At 41.0% G+C, this 21,658-nt stretch overlaps 1 protein-coding gene across 5 annotated transcripts in view; it reads left to right on the top strand.

The window, feature by feature from the left end:
• Positions 1 to 21,658, top strand: part of LRP6 (LDL receptor related protein 6) — a gene marked incomplete at both ends in the record, with an annotated part of 124,299 nt that overhangs the window by 87,183 nt on the left and 15,458 nt on the right. For 4 of the 5 annotated variants that reach the window (XM_082014244.1, XM_082014245.1, XM_082014243.1 and 1 more), the window contains 8 exons: positions 6,297 to 6,513; positions 7,900 to 8,189; positions 9,945 to 10,171; positions 12,409 to 12,593; positions 14,299 to 14,625; positions 18,200 to 18,402; positions 20,299 to 20,510; positions 20,695 to 20,885. In XM_082014244.1, the coding sequence (XP_081870370.1) occupies positions 6,297 to 6,513; positions 7,900 to 8,189; positions 9,945 to 10,171; positions 12,409 to 12,593; positions 14,299 to 14,625; positions 18,200 to 18,402; positions 20,299 to 20,510; positions 20,695 to 20,885 (1,852 nt within the window). The remainder of the gene's footprint in view (positions 1 to 6,296; positions 6,514 to 7,899; positions 8,190 to 9,944; positions 10,172 to 12,408; positions 12,594 to 14,298; positions 14,626 to 18,199; positions 18,403 to 20,298; positions 20,511 to 20,694; positions 20,886 to 21,658) is intronic. The other variant, XM_082014246.1, reaches the window with a different exon arrangement.

Below are 21,658 nucleotides of genomic sequence, written 5' to 3'. Positions count from 1 at the left end.
GAAATTCTGGAGAGCTGGTGTAGTGATGGCAGTAGTATTTGAACAGGGCATTTGAGGTCCCATATATTAAGTGGAGTCTCCTGGCCGCTCTGAGGATCAGGAAGCTGGTACTGGTAAAGGTGCTGGAGTTCAGAAATCAGTAGATTCATTTGTCCAAAAACTGGCTGTCAGTTTTTAAAATTGGGGCTTATGTGCAAGTTATTCTTAACCTTTTGTTATTAGATGTTTGTATCTGAAATCAGAGCAGTTTATGGATTTTACCACATGAAGTTGTTTGGGGGTTTTCGGTTTTTGTTTTACTGATACGTGTGTATTTGTGAAATAAATAAAGTTCTGGCAATGTCTGGTAATGTAGCTGGGGGCTTTCAGTCCATCACAGAGGCTTATTCCATTCTTGTAAGTAATCTTTAATTTTTTGAAGATACAGAGTTAGTAGCTGTTGTTTATAAATTTTTGATTTTTTACTTCCTCTCTTCCAGTCATCCTGAGAGAGAGCTTAGCATGCGTGGTGCTTACGTGCTCCCTGGTGACTTATAACTACATCCAAAAGAGGAGGCAGAGAAGAGGACCCGGGAGAATACAGGCCCATTAGTCTTAATCTCAGTCCCTGGGAAAGCAATGGGACGAGTCCTCCTAGAAACTGTCACCAGCCAAATGAAGCAGGTGATTGGGAAAAGCCAACCAAGGGCAAATCATGCCTAACCAACCTGATCACCTTCTGCAACAAAATAATGTTTTCTGTTGACATGGGGAGTGCAGTTGGTGTTGTTTACCTGGACTTCAGCAAAGCATTTGACGGGGTTTCCCACAGCCTCCTTCTAGACAAACTGGCAAGATATCTTCTGGATGGGTGGTCAGCGAGGGGTGTGGCGGGGGGGAGTTGGCTCACAGGCCGCTCTCAGAGGGTGGTCATCAGTGCTTTTTACTCAGGCTGGGGTGAGTAAAACTTTACACTTCACACAAAAGTAAAAAACTCACACACTTTACACAAGTGGGGGTCCCCCAGGGGCTGATGACTGGGCCTCACACTGTTCAATATTTTCAGAAGTGATCTGGATGATGGGATTGAAAGCACCTTCACCAAGTTTGCTAATGACACTAAATAGGGTGGCGAGGTGGACATGTCAGAAGGGAGAACCATCTTCCAGAGAGACCTGTACAGGCTGGAAGAGCAGGCTAGCAAGAGCTATATGTAGTTTAAGACAAGCGCGAGGTCCTACACATGAGATGACAAGACGCAAGAACCTAGTACCAGCTAGGATCTGTGTGGCTGGGTAGCAGCCTTGCTAGGAGGGACCTGGGGGTCCTGGTGGACAAGCAGCTGAACGTGAGTCCAGTGCGCTGCTGTAGCAATGAAGGCAAATTGGATCCTGGGCTGCATCTACAGGGGCGTTGCTAGCAGAGGTAGAGATGTCATCTTCCCACTGTACTCATCACTTTTTGGGCTGCACCTAGAGTCCTGTGTCCAGCTCTGGTCCCCACAATTCAAGAAAGATGCAGACAGACTGGAGAGGGCCACAAAGATGATCAAAGGGCTGGAGAACCTGCCCTATGAGGAAATACTGAAGGATTTAAGTCTTTTCACCATGGAGAAGAGAAGGCTCGGTGTGTACCTCATCATAGTTTCCCAGTACTTGAAGGGCAGCTAGAAGGAGGATGGAGGCTCTCCCTTCAGAAGGAGCTGCATTGGAGAGGACAGGGGCAATGGGTACAAGTTGCACTGGGAGAGGTTTCATCTCAGTATAAGAAAGGAATATTTTACAGCGAGAGCAGTCATTCACTGGAGTAACCTTCCAAGGCATTTGGTGGAGTTCCCATCACTGCAGGTTTTCAAGATGTGACTGGACAGATGTTGCTAGATAATCTCATCTAGGCTTCCTCTCCCACAAAAGATTGGACCAGATAGTCTTTTGAGGTCCTTTCCAACCTGGGCTGGTCTATGACTCTGGTTCTACATCCAAAATTAAACTGTGCTTATGAGTTAAGATGAAAGGTAAAGGTTTGCACACTATCACCCTGCTTATGGCATTAGGTTAATTGAGTAAATTGTATTGGCTTTGTCTGACAGTCTCCCAGATTTGCATTGGAAAGTGTGTTCTTTCCAGCACCTGCATGCTGTCATCTGCTGGAGTCATCAATATTGAGGCTGTCTAGCACCTTGTAGAAGTGGGCTCTTTTTGTTTGATACTAACCTAAGTATGGCCCAAGAGGGACAAACAGTTTCTATTACGAGCACCTCCTCAGTGCTGTGGATATGAGCTAGTGTACATCTGCATAGTCTCTACTGCCGCCGGCCTTGGTCTGCTAGACCTGAGCAGATTGCTAGTCCTGTTTGGGGCCCTGCATAGCTTTGCCAGGGCTCCTGCACAAGCTCTAATCAGACCTGAACGTTATTTTCACAGATCGGTAGGTATAATGATTGGGCTCTAGACTTAAACCAATCAAATTACAAGTGTAAACTACCATACATTCAAATCCCAGAATATCATAAGGGTAAATTCACTGCATCTGCCTATTTATCACAGTTAGTACACTGGATTCAGTTCACTCTTGGATACCAGTATCTGACAAGAAGAAAGACCCTAGAATGTATCACTGTGCAATCCAGTCTGTAATTTGAAAATAGAAGTGATACTTCAAAGTTGTTTTTTGTTATTCTTCCTGCTGACCATTAAGTACAGCATCTTAAAATATGACCACATTTTCAGCATTAACTCATTTATTTTGAATAAGCTCTATTTTCATGAGGCCATACGTTTGCATTCATTATTGTTCTAGGATAAGCAAAGCCCTTACCCTACAGGGAGGATATCTGGTATTTTTTCTGAGGCCATTTAGGTTTTGTACTACTTTTTTTTTTTTTTTTTCATGGAACTACTCAGTCTTTCAGTAAAGGTAGTGTTTGTGGTTGCACCACATCTGTTTCCTGTTGTAGTCTATATTCTCGCTGTGGTTTGCAGTATTCAGAATGGCCTCAGAATGTGAAACCCACACCACATTGTGGTTAAAGCAGCATAAACCGCTGGAGGCACTGCCTCATAGCAGCAGAAGGTGGGTTTCTTGTATGGGGGATTCTGTGGGGATAAGCTTCACTTGTGATGAGCTGATCCATCTGGGGCTGGAGGAGGGGAATGAATGCATAAAGCGGTATCGGTTGGGACTCTATTAGTCACCTTAATTTCAGTATGTGAAATGGTGATGCTGAAATCCTTTTAAATTGATTGATAAGTGGTTGTTTCTTTTTCCTTGTGCATATTATATATATCATCCCTGTATCCCTTGCCGCTTTCCTTCTGCCTTACACCAGACTGCTTGATTCTGTAGCCTGTTGATGAAATTCTATTAAATTCTCCTAAAAGCAGCCAAAGTGAGTGCAGACAACGTGGTGCCATGGAACCATTCATATGGTGGTACCCAGCTGCTAATGGGCAGATGTTTATTTAAGTAATACTGCACAGATGTGCTCAGGTAAGATTGTAGTGGGAGTAGGGTGGCAGGTATGTGTAAGTACTTTAAGATAGGCGCCTGTTTTGTCTAGGTGACATAAAGCTGTCTTTCAAAATAACCTGTATGTGGCAAAACAGACATTAATTAAAAGCAGATACTTAATCTGCAAGTCCTCCCTTTTCTTTTCCTGACTTTCTTTCAGTACAAGAGGAAGCTCATTTGAACAGCTCCCCTTTTAAAGTTTGTCAAAGAAAGTTCATCTCACATCATACAGCTTCCAGCTAACTCACTTTGCTAGTAGTTAAGCACCCCCTTAAATATAGACGTTTATTCCTTTTATAAGTACAAGGCATAGTATCTAAAGATACTGCTTTGTGATAGTGATGTTTGAGTGTTTATTACTGCGTGGTTTTAGTTGATTGCCTTTGCAACATCCATACATTCTGTATATCTGTGTGGTCTGCTTAACAAGCACTAATTGCCATATATTAATTAGTTGCAAGCAAATGGTTTATCTCTGTAGTTTAAGGGGGAGGGGGAAAAAAAGTCATCGCAGAAATGTGAGGTGACTGTGTTATGGTTAGAAAAGGGCTGGTAGGCAAATGGGGATGACAAGTTTTGCTTGGCAGTGGTGATGGTTTCTTGAAGGGATGGTGAGCTTAAGGACTATAACTCACAGTTTATCTTACAAATGTTAAATGTGTGTCCCTGGTTCTAAAGTTAACCATTAGTCTGTTGTTTACCAACTTCATTTATCAAAACAGAGTGTAGGAGGCATGCTGCTAGGAATTGAGAGAGACGGCAGATGCTAAAATTTTCTGAAGTAGAGTGAATGGAATAGCAGGGCTTGTTTTCAAAAGGAAGTCCAGAAATTAGGCAATTGTGCTGGGCTCTGAGCCCAGCTAAACAATCTGTCATAGGAAAAGCTATGTTTGGATTTTGTTATCAGTGTAAAGGACGTAAGTTACAGCTTTAGGATGGTAAATGCACCAAAATGCAAAGTGAAGCTGCCAGTACTGTGCTTAACTTTCTAAAGGATCTTAATGAGAATGCAGGGGAGAAACAACATTTCACCAAGCAATGCTCATCTTATTCTTGTGATGCATGTGCATTAGTGCATTTGTAGAAATGTGCCATATACGCTACTAGACTGAAGATTTTTTGGTAAGCCAATTCCATGGAGTAATTATGAGCTCTTTTTTCAAAAAGTAAACATGGAGCTTGTTCCTGCAAACCACCAAGCATGCAAAGCCCCTTTAATTTTTCTGTAGGAGATGTGTACATAAAGATTAAATTCCCAGTATAACATACTGAAAGTAAGTGCAGTAATGTCAGGAAGTTTATGACAGGGAATAGTTCTACTTAGAAGTTGAACTATTGTGAAGATTATAGCATTTTCTTCCAATTTTTAGTGAACTTAAAAATACTTTATTAACATGCACACTATACTGCATGCTGATAAAGGCGTGGGTTTCAGTTCTGTTTCTCTTCTGCTTTCCTCCCTCCCCATCTGTGCTTGGGTAGGCAAAAGGTAGGAGTTGCTCCAAACTAGCCTTCTTATTTCTCATGAGCTAGGAAATTATTCTGACCACAAAACATCATCCATCTAGCTGGAGTTATTAAACCAATTGATTGTGAGGGTTATCATTGCACAAGTCTTTGGGTTTGGGTCATGGAAAGAATGTGAAATTATACAGATTTGTCTATGGTTATCTTAATTCCACCAATGCAAGTGAGAGAGATTTGAACACAGTGATTTAGTAAGTCACCCTTTTTCCAGTCTTTAACTTGGAACATCCTTGGGTAGTGGGAAGGATGTTTTAATGTTTCAGGGATTAGTAGGCTAGTGTTAATTTTGTGAATCACATTATCTTGGGAAATTTTTACATTAATGTTGGGTGGGTTTTTTCTTTTTTTTTGGAAGGGTAGTATACATGCTGTAAACTTGAAACAAGCAGAACTATTTCAGAAGCAACTGTTCTGTAAAACTACAGTGCTGAATCGTTTTTAAGCTTCTCTTAAAACACTGGACTCTCTTCACTCCTGTCACTATGGTACTTTTTATAATAATACTTGGCATTCATAAGGTACTTGATCACTTCAACAAGCATACATATGTTTAATTAATCCTTTCAGTGCCTCTTTGGGGAAGTTAGGTATTACTTCTTTTTAGCAGTAGGGAAAAATGACACAGTAAATTCAAATGTCTTGATCAAAGGCATGCAATTATTTACAGCCTGTTAGCGTTCCTTCTAGTACAAAAAATACTTAATTTTGAAGAATGTAAAACTGGTTCTTTATTCAGACTTGGGAATATAACCATATTCTGTAGATCTTCTTGACTGTTTGCTTCCTGGAATTTATGTGGGGCCTCCTTTTATTGCTCCCTGTAACCTGGGCAAAGCTCACTTGGGAGGGACTGTGGACCACAAGATGCTGAGCCAAGGACTCCTTGGCATTGTAACCTTCATTTGTGTAAAACACAGTGTCTCCCATTTAAAATTAAACCAAGAGGCACGAGTCAGAAATGAGAGAGAGAGGCAGCATCTAACAGGCACACATAATATTAGTTCCTAAAGCAAATACAAGGAATGTTATGTCCTATTTTCACATTACGATCTGCTTGTGAGACTACCCTTATACATAAGGGATTCTGCATGGCTTTTAGAATAAGTATCTGCTGAAATACAGTGTTTTTTTATTAGACTCTGTGTGACATTGATAGCATTTTAATGGCTAGGAGATGATTTTTTAATTTGAAGTCTAAGTGTGGAGCAGCTAGTTTAATTAATCTCTGATAAATAGTGAGAGAATTATTCTGTACACAACAAGTTTCTGTATATCCATAGGTCATGAATGCTGATGGAACTGGGAGAAGAGTTCTGGTGGAGGACAAGCTGCCTCATATCTTTGGATTCACGTTGCTGGGAGACTATGTTTATTGGACGGACTGGCAAAGACGCAGCATTGAACGAGTGCATAAGCGCACAGCTGAAAGAGAGATCATCATAGATCAACTGCCTGATCTAATGGGCCTGAAAGCTACAAATGTCCGCCAGATAATTGGTGAGTGAGGCTGCTAATCAGGCAAGTAAAATGAAATAGAACTTTTCTAATTTCAGCAGTGTTCCCCTGCGGGTATCACTTTATTCCAGGTCAGATTTTTAAAACTTTTAAAGAATTTAAAAATTCTTTAAAAAAGAATCCAGTTTTATTGCATGATAACTGCAGGCTGCATTTTGATGAGATGGTAGGTCTTTTGTGAGGTGCTTCAGTTCTCTCACTTGGAAAACAAGCTGGAAAACAAGCAGGCACCCCCCAAAATAGGTCATTTTCTGCTGCTTAGGGAATTGGAGCAGCTCGTAGATCTGAACAACTCTGGATCCCGTACGGTGAGAAGAAGGATCATGGAAAATTAGAACTTCTTTTTGTAACAGCCAGCTGTTAGATTAGCCCAGCTGTTTATGAAACTGCAGCTGTAGCAGCTTTTCATCTTGCAAATCTGAACATGTGCTCCCGGTATGCAAAGCGAAGAATGAGCCTGTTTTGGTTTGTTCAGTGCTTTTCATATTAATACTGCAAAATCATCGTTAAAAATAATTTGCACTACTTTCTGCCCTGTAGTGTCTGTGGTGTAAAAATGCAGGATCTAGCTTTAAATTGGCTGTCACTGGCTATCCAAACACTAGTAGCAATGCAACTGTGGCATCACAGAACTCATCACATTCCCTGAATGTTCGTCTGTATAGATAGGGCTTGCAGCTTCTTGCTGCCACGTCCAGATTGTACCCCATGGAATTAATCAAACGTAGTTGAGGTGTACCTTTGCGTTGCTACTACCACGTTAACAAGATGCCCTAAGGTACATGTGTGTTAAATGCAGCCCTCTTTCCAACTTTGTGGCTAATTGAGCTTGGTAATGCTGGACCTCTCTTAGTAAGTGGATTTCCAGCATGTGCAGGTACACAAATTAGTATTGCAAAGAGCTGTTTTACTAGCATACTGGAGAGAAGAGGCTGTTGAATGGATGTGAAAATAGATCTGCAGATTTTCCATCTCTAGAAAACACAATTGGAGTGTGTAACTGAACCAATGTACTGCAAAAGGCAGCAGAACATATGCTTGCTTGCTTGCTTACGTACTTACCATCCATTCAGTGCTTGTGTTACGAATCGGAAACATCAGTAGCTATTGGAGTCCGGATCTCTTTCCCTAATGCTGGGTTTGTTTCATGGGGTCAGGAAAACAAGCACTGGCTTTCCAGCCATATAGAGTAACAGCTGTCTAAAGGATTACAGGAAATGAACAAAAATTAGTTCAGAGAATAAAAGGTGAAAATTGGTACACATTTCTTAAAGGATTCATAGTGTTGTTGACGCCTGTGAGGACTGGCTTCATCTTCGAACTGAAGTCAGTTTGCAGCGATTGCTTTTGCTTTTGTTGCATGCTTAGGTACAAACCCTTGTGCAGAGGATAACGGCGGCTGCAGCCATCTTTGTCTGTACAGACCACAAGGCCTTCGCTGCGCTTGCCCCATAGGCTTAGAGCTCATCAACGATATGAAGACCTGCATAGTCCCAGAAGCTTTCCTGCTTTTTTCTCGGAGAGCAGATATCAGACGAATCTCTTTAGAAACGAACAACAACAACGTTGCTATTCCACTCACCGGAGTCAAGGAAGCTTCTGCTCTGGATTTTGATGTGACAGACAATCGGATTTACTGGACTGACATTTCACTAAAGGTAGAGGTTTTTTCCATATTGGCTATTAAGTTGTTACAAGGTTCTTGAGATACTTAAGAATGGATTGACACGTGCTATTTACAAGATTCAAGGGATAGGTAAAAGAGCTTGTTCTAACTAGGAATGGCATACGTTTTCATTATACTAGCAGCATTCTCTCCTACAAATCATTTAAATCTAATGTATACATTTTCACATAAATGGTAAGTTTGTAAAAACTGTGTTTTTGGCAGGAAGCTGAGAAGAGTGCCATATGGCATGAAGTTTCAGGGATCACAGATGTTTTGCCAGATATGTTTAATGTGGGGAAGCCTTGTCTTGGGTCAGGAAGTGAAAATGGGTCTTACCTATTCATTATTTATATTTTTATAAATATAAATAATATATATATTATTTATACAACTACTGCATGTGAGACATGTTGTGAACCACAGGCTTTGTAAAACAGGTCTAGCTAGGGTCTAGACTGACAAATCAGAAAAGGATGAGGGTAGATGTTTAAATGTGGTGGTTAATGGAGTGACAGAAATCTGTGTATTGTCTGGCTGTTATCTCTGTTATCAGTGAGTCTAGTTGTTCCCTTTGTTTTTCATGGGTTGTAGTTGTAGACAGAATTGTAAGCACCAAAAATTATTTTTTAATAAAAGAAAGTTTCTGCAATTGGGTTGAGACCTGTGTCAATGATATCTCATGGACCTTTGCAACTGAAGAATTGTAGAAGTTGAAAACACAGAGTTTAAGTGAGTTTGAGAGGGGTGACTTGGCTGAACTCTTTAGATACGATATTCATTTGAGCTGTGTTTGAAATAAAAAATAAAGCAATGGTATGATCAAATTTTCAGGGTAGTACAGATGAAGACTGAGATACAAACTTCCCTGCTGTGTACTGTCACAAACTGGCATAATTAGCAGGTAGCATCCAAACTAGGAAGTAAACAAAAAATCAGTCTTTGTGTTAACCTCTAATGGGTTATGAGTATGAGGAGTCTGTGCAGAGGGGAATATTAAGGACGCAGAAAGGAAGCCCATGTTTGCCAAAAAGAATTTTGTACAATTCTAATGTTCTTCCTTTACTTTCATGCTTATAAGTGGTCATAGTAAATCAGGGAAGGCCTAAACTCTGATATATTATGAAAAAATATCATTCTGGTGGTATCTGCTATCACAGGCTGATCCATGATGGCACGAGTTAAAAGAAGTCTTTTGAATACAGGACCAAGAAGAAATTATGCTTAGTGAAATTAAATTAAACCATTTTTAATTTAATTAAAAGCACTTGCACTACTGAAGCACTTGCACTACTGAGCTAATTGGCTGTTAGGTTGTTTTCTTCTACTTTGCTGTTCTGTCCTGAACTTTTTCATTAGGCTGCTTTAAATATTATTCCGTGCTATAACATTGATGCTTTTGTATAGTCCTGGGAGAGCCAAAATATTTCTCCCTCGAAGCTGGCACTGAGTTATGAAGGTCACTTTGGCATGTAGACTGCTTAATTGAACCAGACTAGTTATCCCATTTATTTCCCCTGCGAAATGCTATTGTAGCTGACACAGAATACATTCACAGACTACAGTAAATCATTACTTCTGAATAGCAGCATTGTTCGCCTTGCAAATAAGTAGCATATTGTAGGATCCTCTTTCCTATGAGATGCCTAAAATCTGAAAGTGTTTAAAATGCAACAAAGAAAACAACCAGCCCAATGACAGACTGGTAAAATTTCTAATTTGCCTGTGTATCTTTGTATCCCTGCAGACCATCAGCAGAGCATTTATGAATGGCAGCGCACTGGAACACGTTGTGGAGTTTGGCTTGGATTACCCAGAAGGCATGGCCGTAGATTGGCTGGGGAAGAACTTGTATTGGGCTGATACTGGAACAAATCGTATAGAAGTGTCAAAGCTGGATGGGCAGCATCGCCAAGTGCTGGTGTGGAAAGATCTCGACAGTCCCAGAGCATTGGCATTGGACCCTGCTGAGGGGTAACTTGCTGATTTAATTCTATGTTTATGAACGGTGAAAAACAACATCGTAATGCTTTCTCTAGGGCATGTTAGTTAGGCACTGCATGTAAATCCTGGGAGAACTGAGCTGGGGAATACAACCTGGTAATTTAGAGTATGAGAGCTGGAGGAATACACTCTTAATGTCCTGAATAAACATTAAGAATACTACCAAAAAAAAAAAAAAAATCAGAGCAGCTCATTAAAAAGGGATTTATATTTAGTTTTTTAATTAACCACAGAACCAAAGGAGTTCTAAGTTTATGGAATTCATTAATTAGAAAAGGACTATAGCATTGAAAAGAAAATATTTGTCCTTTTAAAAATGAGGATCCTTTTTATCACAAGTTAGGGTCCAATAAAGGTGTTAAATGATTTAACTTGAGAGTGGGGGAGTAAGGCTTATTGTCTGAGAGTAAGGAAGGTGTTTGTTTCTTCGGATAAGAGAGCCGTTTTAGTTGGTATGGACAAGGGAAGCAAGGACAGAAAAAGAGTGGAAACACTTATACCCACCTATCCCCAAAATGAAAGATTTCCTGAGAAGAAACTTCTTAGCTGGATTCAAATGTAATAGCAAAAGTAGGGCAATAAGCAGGGGGGAGGGAGGAAAGAGCGGGGCAAGGCAGGGCAAAACGATTTAGCTTCTGAAATAGCTCTTCTACAATTAAATGCTCATTTCACATTAACTTAATTACTGCAAAACCTTTTTGAGGTTATACCAGCATTGTATTATTCTTATTTTACAAATGAGGGAACTTTATTTTGAAGCGTTATGAAATTATCACAGTTTCCAGTGACCCTGCAAGAGTCCTGCAAGAGTTAGAGTAATGCAGAAAACTCTCGGCACTCACACACATTGCTCCCACTTCGTTTCAGCAAGGTGGTGGCAACTGTCGTGGTGCTTAGTCGAGCGGAGTTCTGCGCTGCCCCCAGTGGGACACATATATGGGGTTCAGCCCTGGCGTGCCAGGGGTTGCCTGGATGAGTACATCAAAGGGCATCGAAGACCAGATTGTTAGGTTCAGTTACTCAGTTGTAACAAAAGGTTGCTGTGGCTGATTCTAGTTTTACACTGGGAATAGTTTTTTTCCAAGGACTGTTGTCATTCAATGCTTTGTCTCTTCACTACAGACCGGAAAAAAATTTACTTTAGTTTTGAGCCCGAGTGCCTGTTTTTCCTTTTCTTATAGCTGAGCTGTGTCATTGTACTTCATATGGAAGTGTTCATGACATTGCTACCAGGGGGGCATTTCTAACACATAGGTCCATGCTGTGCACAACTCACAAAATTTATGCACAAAATACTTGCAAAATTTTAAAGAAAAATTTGCAAGTATTCCTTCTGTCTAAAGAATAGATCCCTCTTGATCATCAGTTTCTGAAGGAACCTTTCCCACTGTGTGGTTGGCTGAAACTAAAAGCATTTCACAGGTGTTTGTTACTAGTGGTGTTAAAGCAGAAATGTGTAGGCATTGGCTAGCTATGTCTCACTTGGTTTTAAAATGGTATTGTCTTTACATCTTGGAAGAAGCAACTAACTAGCCACCAAACGTCAAATACACAGCCCTCTGTACTGTACAGTGCCTAAAGAAAATGTAAACGGGTACAAGTCTGTGCTGCTGCCAAATGAGGCATAAACTGGCATTGAGTATGTAATAGTTTGTACAGTGGAAATACTATACAGTTTTGTGTTATTCTGCCCTTGGCTGAAATGTAACACACTGTTACATGGCTGGTTGACTTAGCTGTGTGGAGATGAGCAGTGGCACCTATTAACAAAAGTACCATGCATACTTACCTTTTTGTATTCCTTCATTTGATGGACAACTGAATAGAAGCAGAAGCTAAGTGCCTTGGAAAACATGTTGCTAAATAACCAGGTATAAATGAAGGTGGCCAGTTGCCAACCTTTTGCCTCTTAACTGACGTGCATGAGTTAGTTAAGATTGAAGTGCTTTCATATGGAACTTGCTGGTGAAAATCCCATCTCCCAAGTGGAAAAAATAATGTTGGAAGCATTTTGAGGAAACATGACTCACTTCCTTGCTTGCGTTTTGAAAAAACATTTAGTGTAATGGGGCTTCATAAATGCTCAAACTTACAGCTCTTGTTTTTTTCTTATTCTTTCTAAGGATTTTTGTTCTATGTTGTTTCTCCCTTTGAGTCCTCTTTTGGATTAAATGTGATTAGTTTTTTTCTTTTGTCCTTTTAATCAGGTTCATGTACTGGACTGAATGGGGTGGTAAGCCAAAGATCGATAGAGCTGCTATGGATGGCAGTGAGCGGACTACTTTGGTACCAAATGTGGGACGTGCCAATGGCCTAACTATTGATTACGCTAAAAGACGGCTGTACTGGACCGACCTTGATACCAACCTGATAGAATCCTCCAACATGCTAGGTAAGCGCCAGAGCCCTGGACAGTGTCGTGGGGATGGTGGTGCTTTTTCACTGTTCCCTATGGCAAATTACTGCTTAAATAGTGCAAAGATACCTGTCTTAAGACAACAATAGATTTTTTCCAAACTTGCAGGCCTTTAACATTTGCTTCTATAATGGAAGTTTATGCAACACAGCATTTAGTGAGGCCTCAATTTTCTTGTAGGTGATACAGTTGCTCACAAAGTTAAAATTATACAAACTGTACATGTTTTCAGTTATATGTAGGACAAAGCTGTCAGCTGTCAGTGTTCTGAGAATCTTGTTTTGCTGCTCTGAAGAGCACTGGCAAATACATAACAAACACTTCATCATCTGTAGAAAGGTAGAGAAAAAGCCAAGATAACAACAGTTTATTGGACATTTGTTTAGAATGTAATTTATTTTCCCCATATTTTTCCCTAGTGTCCTGCACACCAAGGAACTTTTCCTGGCTGGTATTGGTCACCGGGGGGGGTGGGGTGGGGGGGTCTTGCTCTCACAGGGTGGTCTGTGTGGTTGTTTTATAGCCTGGTCATTACAGCTAAATGGAGGTGGAATATTTAATTCTTTCACTGTCCCAGGGTAGTGTACTGAGAACCCAAGCCCTCAGACTTGCACAGTATCTTTTTTTAACTTCTCAGCACCCACCGGAGTGAACTGCCTTGTTGTGTGCCCAATTATTTAGGTTAGCATTATCACTCGCCAATATTTAAGGCTAAAGGAGTTAGTCTACTTTAAACAGTATGTTTGCAGTAGTGGGACAAAGCTAGAAAAAGATAAAACAGGAAGATGCATTGTAGGAGTTACATGTAATATAAAAGCTTTTCTTCAGCTTTTAATGCATTTTGGTGTGCTGTTGAGGCTGGCTCAGTGTTCCTCTGTACATTGTGGAACTGGACACAGCGTTAGAATTTCATCTTCCCTGTGCCAGGGCTGTGCATCCTCGTCTTCTCTGTGCAAAGAGGGAATGACTTCTTCCTTCATAATCTCCTGTTCATATTCTGTGACTAGACAGCAGGACATCCCGTGGTAATGAAGTAGTTGAAATAAAGTGGTTGAAATCATTCCCTCCTCCCCACCCCCCATGCCCTGCTCCTTAAGGTCTCTTAACATTTCCATGGTATACACAATTAACTGTTGCCTACCTTGAGTTTCTGACTGCTCCTTCCTGTTACGACACTCCAGAGACAGGTTAGTTTAACCTTGTGCATTTAATTTTTCTCCTCATACGATGTAGAATTTTATTAAGCTTATAACGACTCTCTGTAAGCAGCGGGCAGAGACCCAAATGTGTTGCGAGAGGTGCTGAACTGGGAGTACAATGTCAGGATCCTGCACCTCTGTCAGAGGGATCCTGTTTGTTTCAGGGAGGAGGGAAAGGACAAAGTCTTTCTGAGAACCCTCATCATTTTCAAAACTTGAGACTTTTTTCTTTAGTAAAATACATTCTCTTCTGTGAATTGCAAGCAGGATTAGCACATTTCTGTGATAGGCTCTGAGACTTCAGGATGGTCTTCTGAATAGTGTATGTGACTATAATTTACTTTTGTAATAATGAAATAGTAACTTTAAAGTAATTATGTGTTAACCTTTCTGTGCAGGGGACATGTCCCACAGCACTAAACAGCATATTGTTTGTCCCCGTATAATTCAGCTTTTTCTCTCCCTTCATTTTTTGGAAACAGGCCTTGACCGTGAGATTATAGCCGATGACTTGCCTCACCCATTCGGCTTGACTCAGTATCAGGATTACATTTACTGGACAGACTGGAGCCGGCGTAGCATTGAACGAGCCAACAAGACCAGTGGCCAGAACCGAACTATCATCCAAGGGCATTTGGATTACGTTATGGACATCTTGGTCTTCCATTCCTCCAGGCAGGCGGGCTGGAACGAGTGTGCCTCCAGCAATGGTCACTGCTCTCACCTCTGCTTAGCAGTCCCTGTTGGTGGTTTTGTCTGTGGCTGCCCAGCTCACTATTCCTTGAACTCTGACAACAGGACTTGTAGTGGTAAGCCAAAATGAATGAAAATAAAACAGAGAAGCAGATGTGTTTAGTATCAGATGCAAGCATTGTACTTGGAGAAAAGAAGAATTATTTTTATGTGAGATGGTGAAGCATGTTTGCCGATAGGCCAAGCTAAAGCTAGTTTATGTTTTTATCACTGAACGTGTATTTGAATAATTTTTGGTTCCTCAGCCTCCCCTCCTCCATAGGAAGCAGGATATGTGACTGGATAAAGATGGCAATAAAAATATGTATTTTTAAATATAATTTTCTAATACTAAAATCCTACTGACTTTTAAGAGAAGATAGGCTATTGAAAGCAAAACAAAAATAGTCTTGCAACATACCAGTATCACCTTAAAATAAGAAGTGGCTGTTAGAGAACCTTTTCAGTGACTCAGCTAAATCTGTGTAAGCAGGAAAGCTCAAAATGCTTTTGGTTTTGTATCCCTCTGTCAGACCCTCCTCAAGTGCTTACTTGCTTGTTTATTTATCTGCTTCTTTAATTCTAATCTTGCCTGACAAAGGATATGTGATAGTTTGGTCTATATTCTGGACTTCATGTAGCCTTTAGGCGGTCAAGATTTAATTCTATAGTAGCTGTGTTTGCTGGCTGATGAGATGCTGAGGTGGGCCGCCCTAGTGCCCCTAAAAGTGTTTCTTCCTCAGTGAGGACGGGCTCGGCTCCACAGCCTCCCCAGCACTTCAGATTTCTGATCTCAGTGCGGCCAAGCCCCATTTTTCTTTATTGTTGTGCAGAATGGGAACCGCAAGGCCCCTCAGGCTGTGTGTAATTAGTTTCTAACCAAATAATTTATCCATCTCTCAATAACTGGCTGCCAGTGAAGCTCTCATAATTTTGGCAGCCAGGCTGGATGGCTGATTTCCACTGGTGTCATTCAGATTAGTCAGTGGGTGAAGAGATTCATGGTACAGAGAGACAGATTTTATCTCATCCACATTATGCATGAGTAGAGATCCAACTGTTGTTTTAAAGCCAAAAGCAGGGCAGCTTGCTCCACGAATGCCACCTCATGGCATTTTTTGAAAATCATGCGCTTCTGAAAACTCTGATTTTCCACCCCGGCGTGTGTCCTGTACTCCTCCTTTCCTTTTTTATTACAAGGGGCGTTTGCATGACAGCTGGATTCTTGTGCTCTAAGACCCTGACATCTTCCTGCAAGTTAGAGGCACGGCTGGCACCTCTCTGGTGGTTGTGATTTTGTAGGTGGAGGACTTTGACTTCCAGTGGAGAATAAGTAGCAAAATGATCACATGTCCTGTTTTTTTTGTGAAAATGCTCTTGGAAACAAAGGAAGGAGAAAAATACAGGAAATCTGTTGTGAGCGAATAGAACTATTTCCCCGTGGAACAATTCGGGGCCATTTGTGAGGTATTAGGAGTTTTCCTTCTGCCATGTTCAAACCTGGGAACTTTCCAGCTTCTCATTTGTAGGTAATTGGAGACTTGGGCTTCTCTGCATTAATTTTTTTCTTGGACACTATAATTGGAGCATGAATTGTTTTAACTTTCTCTTGCCTGTTTTGCTTGCTTATGTACTCCTGAACATTATTATTAGCCCAAACCCTGTCTAGAGGCCAGTTCCTCCCTTCTGGATTGTCCTGCTCATGTGTGCATAGATTCTTTTAATTATGGGAAGGACACACTGCTCTGATGAGATCTGGTATCTCATCAGACCTACCACGTGTTGTGAAGTTTGAAGGCAGTGTTACACAGGAGACGTGCTCATTGCACTTCATTTGCCTGCCAAAAATATAGTTAAAATATGTGACTGTTGGGAGGGAGAATGGTGAAAACTGGGAAGGGATTTCTGAAATTGGTACTGTTTCAGAGATGTGGGGACTCAAGGGGGGAAATTCTGCTCTTGCTCTTTATAATGAGCCATCAATTCAAAGTTGGAAGCCAGGCAATCTTAGACAGTGAGAGGGTGTTTTTTGGGAAAAGTGGAAAGAATTTTAGGTGCTTATGATGGTATGTTTGCCTGCACTGTTTTATCTTAAGCTTTTTTCCCTTTCCATTACTCTCTTAACTGCTTGGCAAGAATTCTGATGTTTTCCGAGTCTTCTATTTTGCCGTACACATTCAGATAAACTTTGCTTTGCTTTTTTTGTGTGCTTTCTTCTACAGCTTAGAGCAAAGTAGAAGGCGGCTTAAATTATTGGAGAAAAGCTTGGAGGGGAAATACAGGTTTTCCAGAAAGCAAAAATGCCTTGCAATTAGACCTGATTGCTATAGGATTGAGTGTTAGTTACCAAGGAAACTCCCCCGCCTTTTTTTCTTTTTTTTTTTTTTCCGTCAGCCAGAATAAGTGTTCAAAGTGTATGCCTAAAATAACAAAGCAAGGTGATGATGTTCTCTGGAAGACTTTTGCTACCTCCTATTTCCAAGGTGCTGCCTTACCTGTTTTACAGGCTGGATTGAATGAGAGCAGTGTCCCACTGTTAATCTCCGCAGACTTGTGCTATAGAGAATAGATTGTACAAACTTCAGGGAGGCTGTAATTTCTGGCTGTGGGCTCTTGTGCCGTCTTGCACAGCAGTGGCTCCAGGTAGACCATTATTGAAAAGAACACTGAAAAGGGAAAATGCTTTAACTACCTCCTCTGATTTCTGACCGAGTTACGTAATAGAGGGATAATTTCTTTTTAACAGTGTATTAAATGCCTTGTGCACTTACAGTAAGATACAGCCAGTAAACTACAGCTGTACAGGTTGGAGAAGTCTTTATTTTCTGATGTTTGATGGTATTTCTAAGTAAAATATAATTTGTCCAGGAAATCTTTGCCTGGCATCTGGAAAGATGGAGCAGAGCATCAGATTTTTTTGTTTTCCTGATTGCAGTTTAGCATTCCCACATGGGCACCTAGAAATAAGAAAGGTACATGAATTTGAGAAGAGCGAACAGATTTTTCTCCAGAAACACAGCCTTGCACACCCCTAAGAGATTTTCTTGTGAATTAGTTGTTGTTCCATTCCAGTGCAGGCAGAAATAGGGATTGTGGGAACAGGACTGAACCACTCTAATGGCAATCTAATGGCAATCTCTGTTCCCTGGGACCTCAAAAATAAGGAACCAGTGCTGGCTTTTGTTCAGCTTCCTCTGCAAGTAGAAGTGTACCTAGCAAAAGGTTCAGCTTTGGAATAGTGGAGCTACATTTGACTGGCACCCTTTTAGAAAGAAAATTGACAGTTCCTTGAGAGGCATGTCTGACTGTTCTTCTTTGAGGTGATTTTAACAGAAGTCTTCACATGCATTAGTCCTGCAACTAATTATCTTTGTCTGTCACATCCAAGTTCAGACATTTATAGTAAAAAGAGGTCATTTGAGAGGCTTTCCAAACTGATAAGAGGTTGGGGTTTTTTATGTTTTGTTTTGATTTTTTTGTTGTTGTTTCTTTTATTCGTTTTGGCAAAGGAAGAGGGGGAAGGGGAATGAAATAATAGGTACTATCTGGTTATATGTAGAAATTGTCATTATTGAACGTAGGAATACCCAACATTATTGCTATGTGTAACCCTTTCACCCTCCGTTTGTTTTTTTTTTTTAACCCATCAAGCTCCTACAACCTTTCTGTTGTTCAGTCAGAAGAACGCAATTAATCGCATGGTGATAGATGAGCAGCAGAGTCCAGACATCATACTCCCTATCCATAGTCTCAGGAATGTTCGAGCCATCGATTATGACCCCCTGGATAAGCAGCTGTACTGGATTGATTCTCGGCAGAACATCATCCGGAAGGCACAGGAAGACGGCAGCCAGGTATCCTGTGGGTGATGGAATTACTAAAAGATGAGGGAGGCATACCCTACCCCCAGTAACGAATGGTGGTACATGAATAATTTAGGTACACAGACGTACTGTGGATTACTAGCTGTCACTTGGCAAAACAGGTGGCATTGGGAGTTTCTGGAGTCCTCAGCCAGTAATATGGGAGGTGCAGCGGGAAATAAAACATGGAAAACTAAGGCAAACTTGAAGATACTGTTGTTCACACTACATTATTTGCTGAATGCTGTCTTTTGGCCAAGGGCTGTTGGACACCCATATTTGAGAGAAGTGAAACATGGAACGGAAGGCTCATGGGAGAAATGGGAGTGTGTCGGAGAGAAGGAAGAGTTGCAAATGAGCAGGGGATGGGGCATTGACTCTGAAATGAAGAGGGTGGGACTTTGTGAGGACACAGCTGTGTCTGAAGACTCCCAGCTTCTGTTGCGGTTAGGAAGAGAGCTGTTGTCAGCCACCAAGGCACTGAACGACGAGGTTGAAACTAGTGACCTGTAAGACATGTACCAGGCTCGGGAAAATGTATTTGAGTGGGGAATAGAGAAAAAGTAGAGTAGGGTAGAAGGCAAAAGATGATACAGGTTTAGTGAGATTGTGAGCAATGACTGCTTATTCATTTTCACATTTTAAAATAGGTTTTGCTTTTTTCCCTCCTGATTTTTTGAATGGGGGAGGAGTGGGAGACTAAGATGAACAACACTGAGGTGCTAGATTCAGTTTAATTTATAAGAGAGTGTGGTTTCTGGTGGTGGGTGTGGTGGTAGTTGGATCCTGCTGAAATGCCCTTCAGCCTTAACTCTTAATTTAGCAATGGTTTTAATTTTGGAATATCTAAATAATTTAACACCCAAAACTAGTCAAAGGCACCAGGTTTTTGCCAGCTTCAGCAGAATAAACAAATGCAAGACTCGTAGGCACGCCCTTTCATAGAGGTGACAAACCAAATAAAGTTAGGCAAATTTTATGGTGATGTTTAATTTGGGGGTGAGAGGATGGAGGCTGCTCACCTCAAAAGCATGAAGTTTTCCAAAAAGATTATGTAAGGCCATGTTTTGTGAGTTCTCAATCCTCTTAAGAATTTTTTTTAAAAGTTCAGGAAAAATCTGTTAGGTTCACCTTTCACTGTAGGGAGACTATGCAGTTTCTTTCTAAAAACAAACAAACAAAAACAACAACAACAAAAAACCCAAACAACAACTAAAAAAAAGCATGTGAACTCAGAGGTCTGGACCAGTAGAATGCAAGAACTCTGAAACACAAAGGTGTTAACTGGAAATGCTCTAAAGTTGCTGTGGTACGCTAGCTGATGTCCTTTCTGTCTTTTGGCAGGGTTGCTTTCCCGTTTATTATTCATCCTTATGTTATGTCTCCCAAGTGTGATGGCAGCAATGGTGGAGAAGAATGAGGCAAGAATTTCAAGTGCTGTCTGGCCTCACTTTGCCTGTGTTTTTATCCATTCAGCTGCAACTTTGGGAATTAGTGGTGATGTGTTTTTGTTATAGGGTGCTAAATGTGCTGGGTTTGGGTCTATCCAAACTGAACTTAGAGTTGTCAAGAAAGCAGAGGAACCACAGAAGCTGACCCTGAATCTTCAACATAGAGACACGTTGGACTTATTGGTCAAACTTGCCAAGTCTTGTGAGCTGCAACCAACTTAACATGATTGCCGTTATAACAAATCATCAAAACTAAGTGTCTATATCTGATCAAAGGTGTTGGTGGGGCAACTGGACCTGCGTGTCTCCTTACTTCCTTTTGTCCACCTCCTTTTGCTGACCAGTAGTTTGATGTGGTGCATCCATAGCAAATAAAATTGTTGACATTGGATGAGATTAAATGCTTTTCTATGGGTTGTTTTTCTTTCCTTTGTAGAGCCTCACTGTTGTGACAAGTCCAGTTCCCAATCAGAACCTAGATATGCAGCCTTATGACCTGAGCATTGACATCTACAGCCGCTATATCTACTGGACCTGTGAAGCTACTAATGTGGTCAATGTGACACGCCTGGATGGGAGACCCATGGGAGTGGTGCTCAAAGGAGATCAAGATAGGCCCAGGGCCATTGTGGTGAATCCAGAGAAAGGGTATGTAGCTGAAATAGTGGTGTGGGGAAATTCAGGTTGAAGGTCTTGAGAATCGAATTGTTTTCTTGCTGCTGGTTGGTTTCTGTCTGTCAGAATAAAAACATCTTTGACATTTGTTAAGATGTCTTGGTCATATAGTGGAAATATCAAATAAACTTTTTTCCTCTAATCATTCCTATTCCAGATACATGTATTTCACCAACCTACAGGAAAGGTCTCCTAAAATTGAGAGAGCAGCACTGGATGGAACTGAACGAGAGGTCCTTTTTTTCAGTGGTTTGAGCAAGCCCATAGCCTTAGCTATTGACAGCCAGCTAGGCAAGTTGTTCTGGGCTGATTCAGACCTGCGGAGAATTGAAAGCAGTGACCTTTCAGGTAGAGTAGCACTTTAATTCAGTGATTCATTGGTGTGGTGTGGGTGTGGGGGAATGCAGAGAAAAGAAAGGTGTCTTCTTTTCCTTCCTACTATAAACAGTCTGTACTGTGATTCTAATCACTCCCTAAATTCCCAGCCAGGGAATGTGCATGATTCATGCAGCATGCCTTTACAGTCTCATGCCTTTATCTATGATTTGCATTATTAATTGCTACACATGCTATTTACTTAGTTTCTCACTGCAAGACCTTCGTGTGGTTTCCCAAAGTCAGTTCACCAATAACTTGCAGCAGTTTTGGAAAGGGGAGAGAGAGGATTGTTTTTAAAGGCATTGGTTTTGGTGCAGTAATCTGTCCATCAGAGGAAAGTTTCCCATTAGTGGAGAAATCTTTCCTGCAGAGCTAAAGCAGCAGGTGTGCAGGTCACTTATGTACCTGTCATTTAGGGTGAAATGATGTGAGAGGGGTGTTCTCAAAAGGAAAAAAACTCCCTCTTCCAGCTATGGAATGCTCTTTGCCTGCTCCCTGAGGTTGGTTTTACTGCTTGTTTTACCTTCTCTATGAGTTGATTCAGCTCACTTAGCCACGTAAGCAAACCAATAACCTAACAACAATATACAGAAAAAAGAGAAATAGAGAACAGTGTTCTGTCGGTTTGAAAAGCTGAGTTGGTTCAGCGAGCGTTGAGCAAGCAACCAGAACTGGAGCAAGAAGAGGCAGAATCATGCAGTCGTCTTGGATGAGAGAGAGATGTCTCTTATTTACCAGCTGGA

The sequence above is a fragment of the Phaethon aethereus genome, assembly GCF_964289735.1.
Source record: "Phaethon aethereus genome assembly, chromosome: 1".
Classification (NCBI taxonomy): Eukaryota; Metazoa; Chordata; class Aves; order Phaethontiformes; family Phaethontidae; genus Phaethon; species Phaethon aethereus.
Note: the sequence above shows the minus strand (reverse complement) of the source record. Positions and strands in the feature narration are given on the sequence as shown.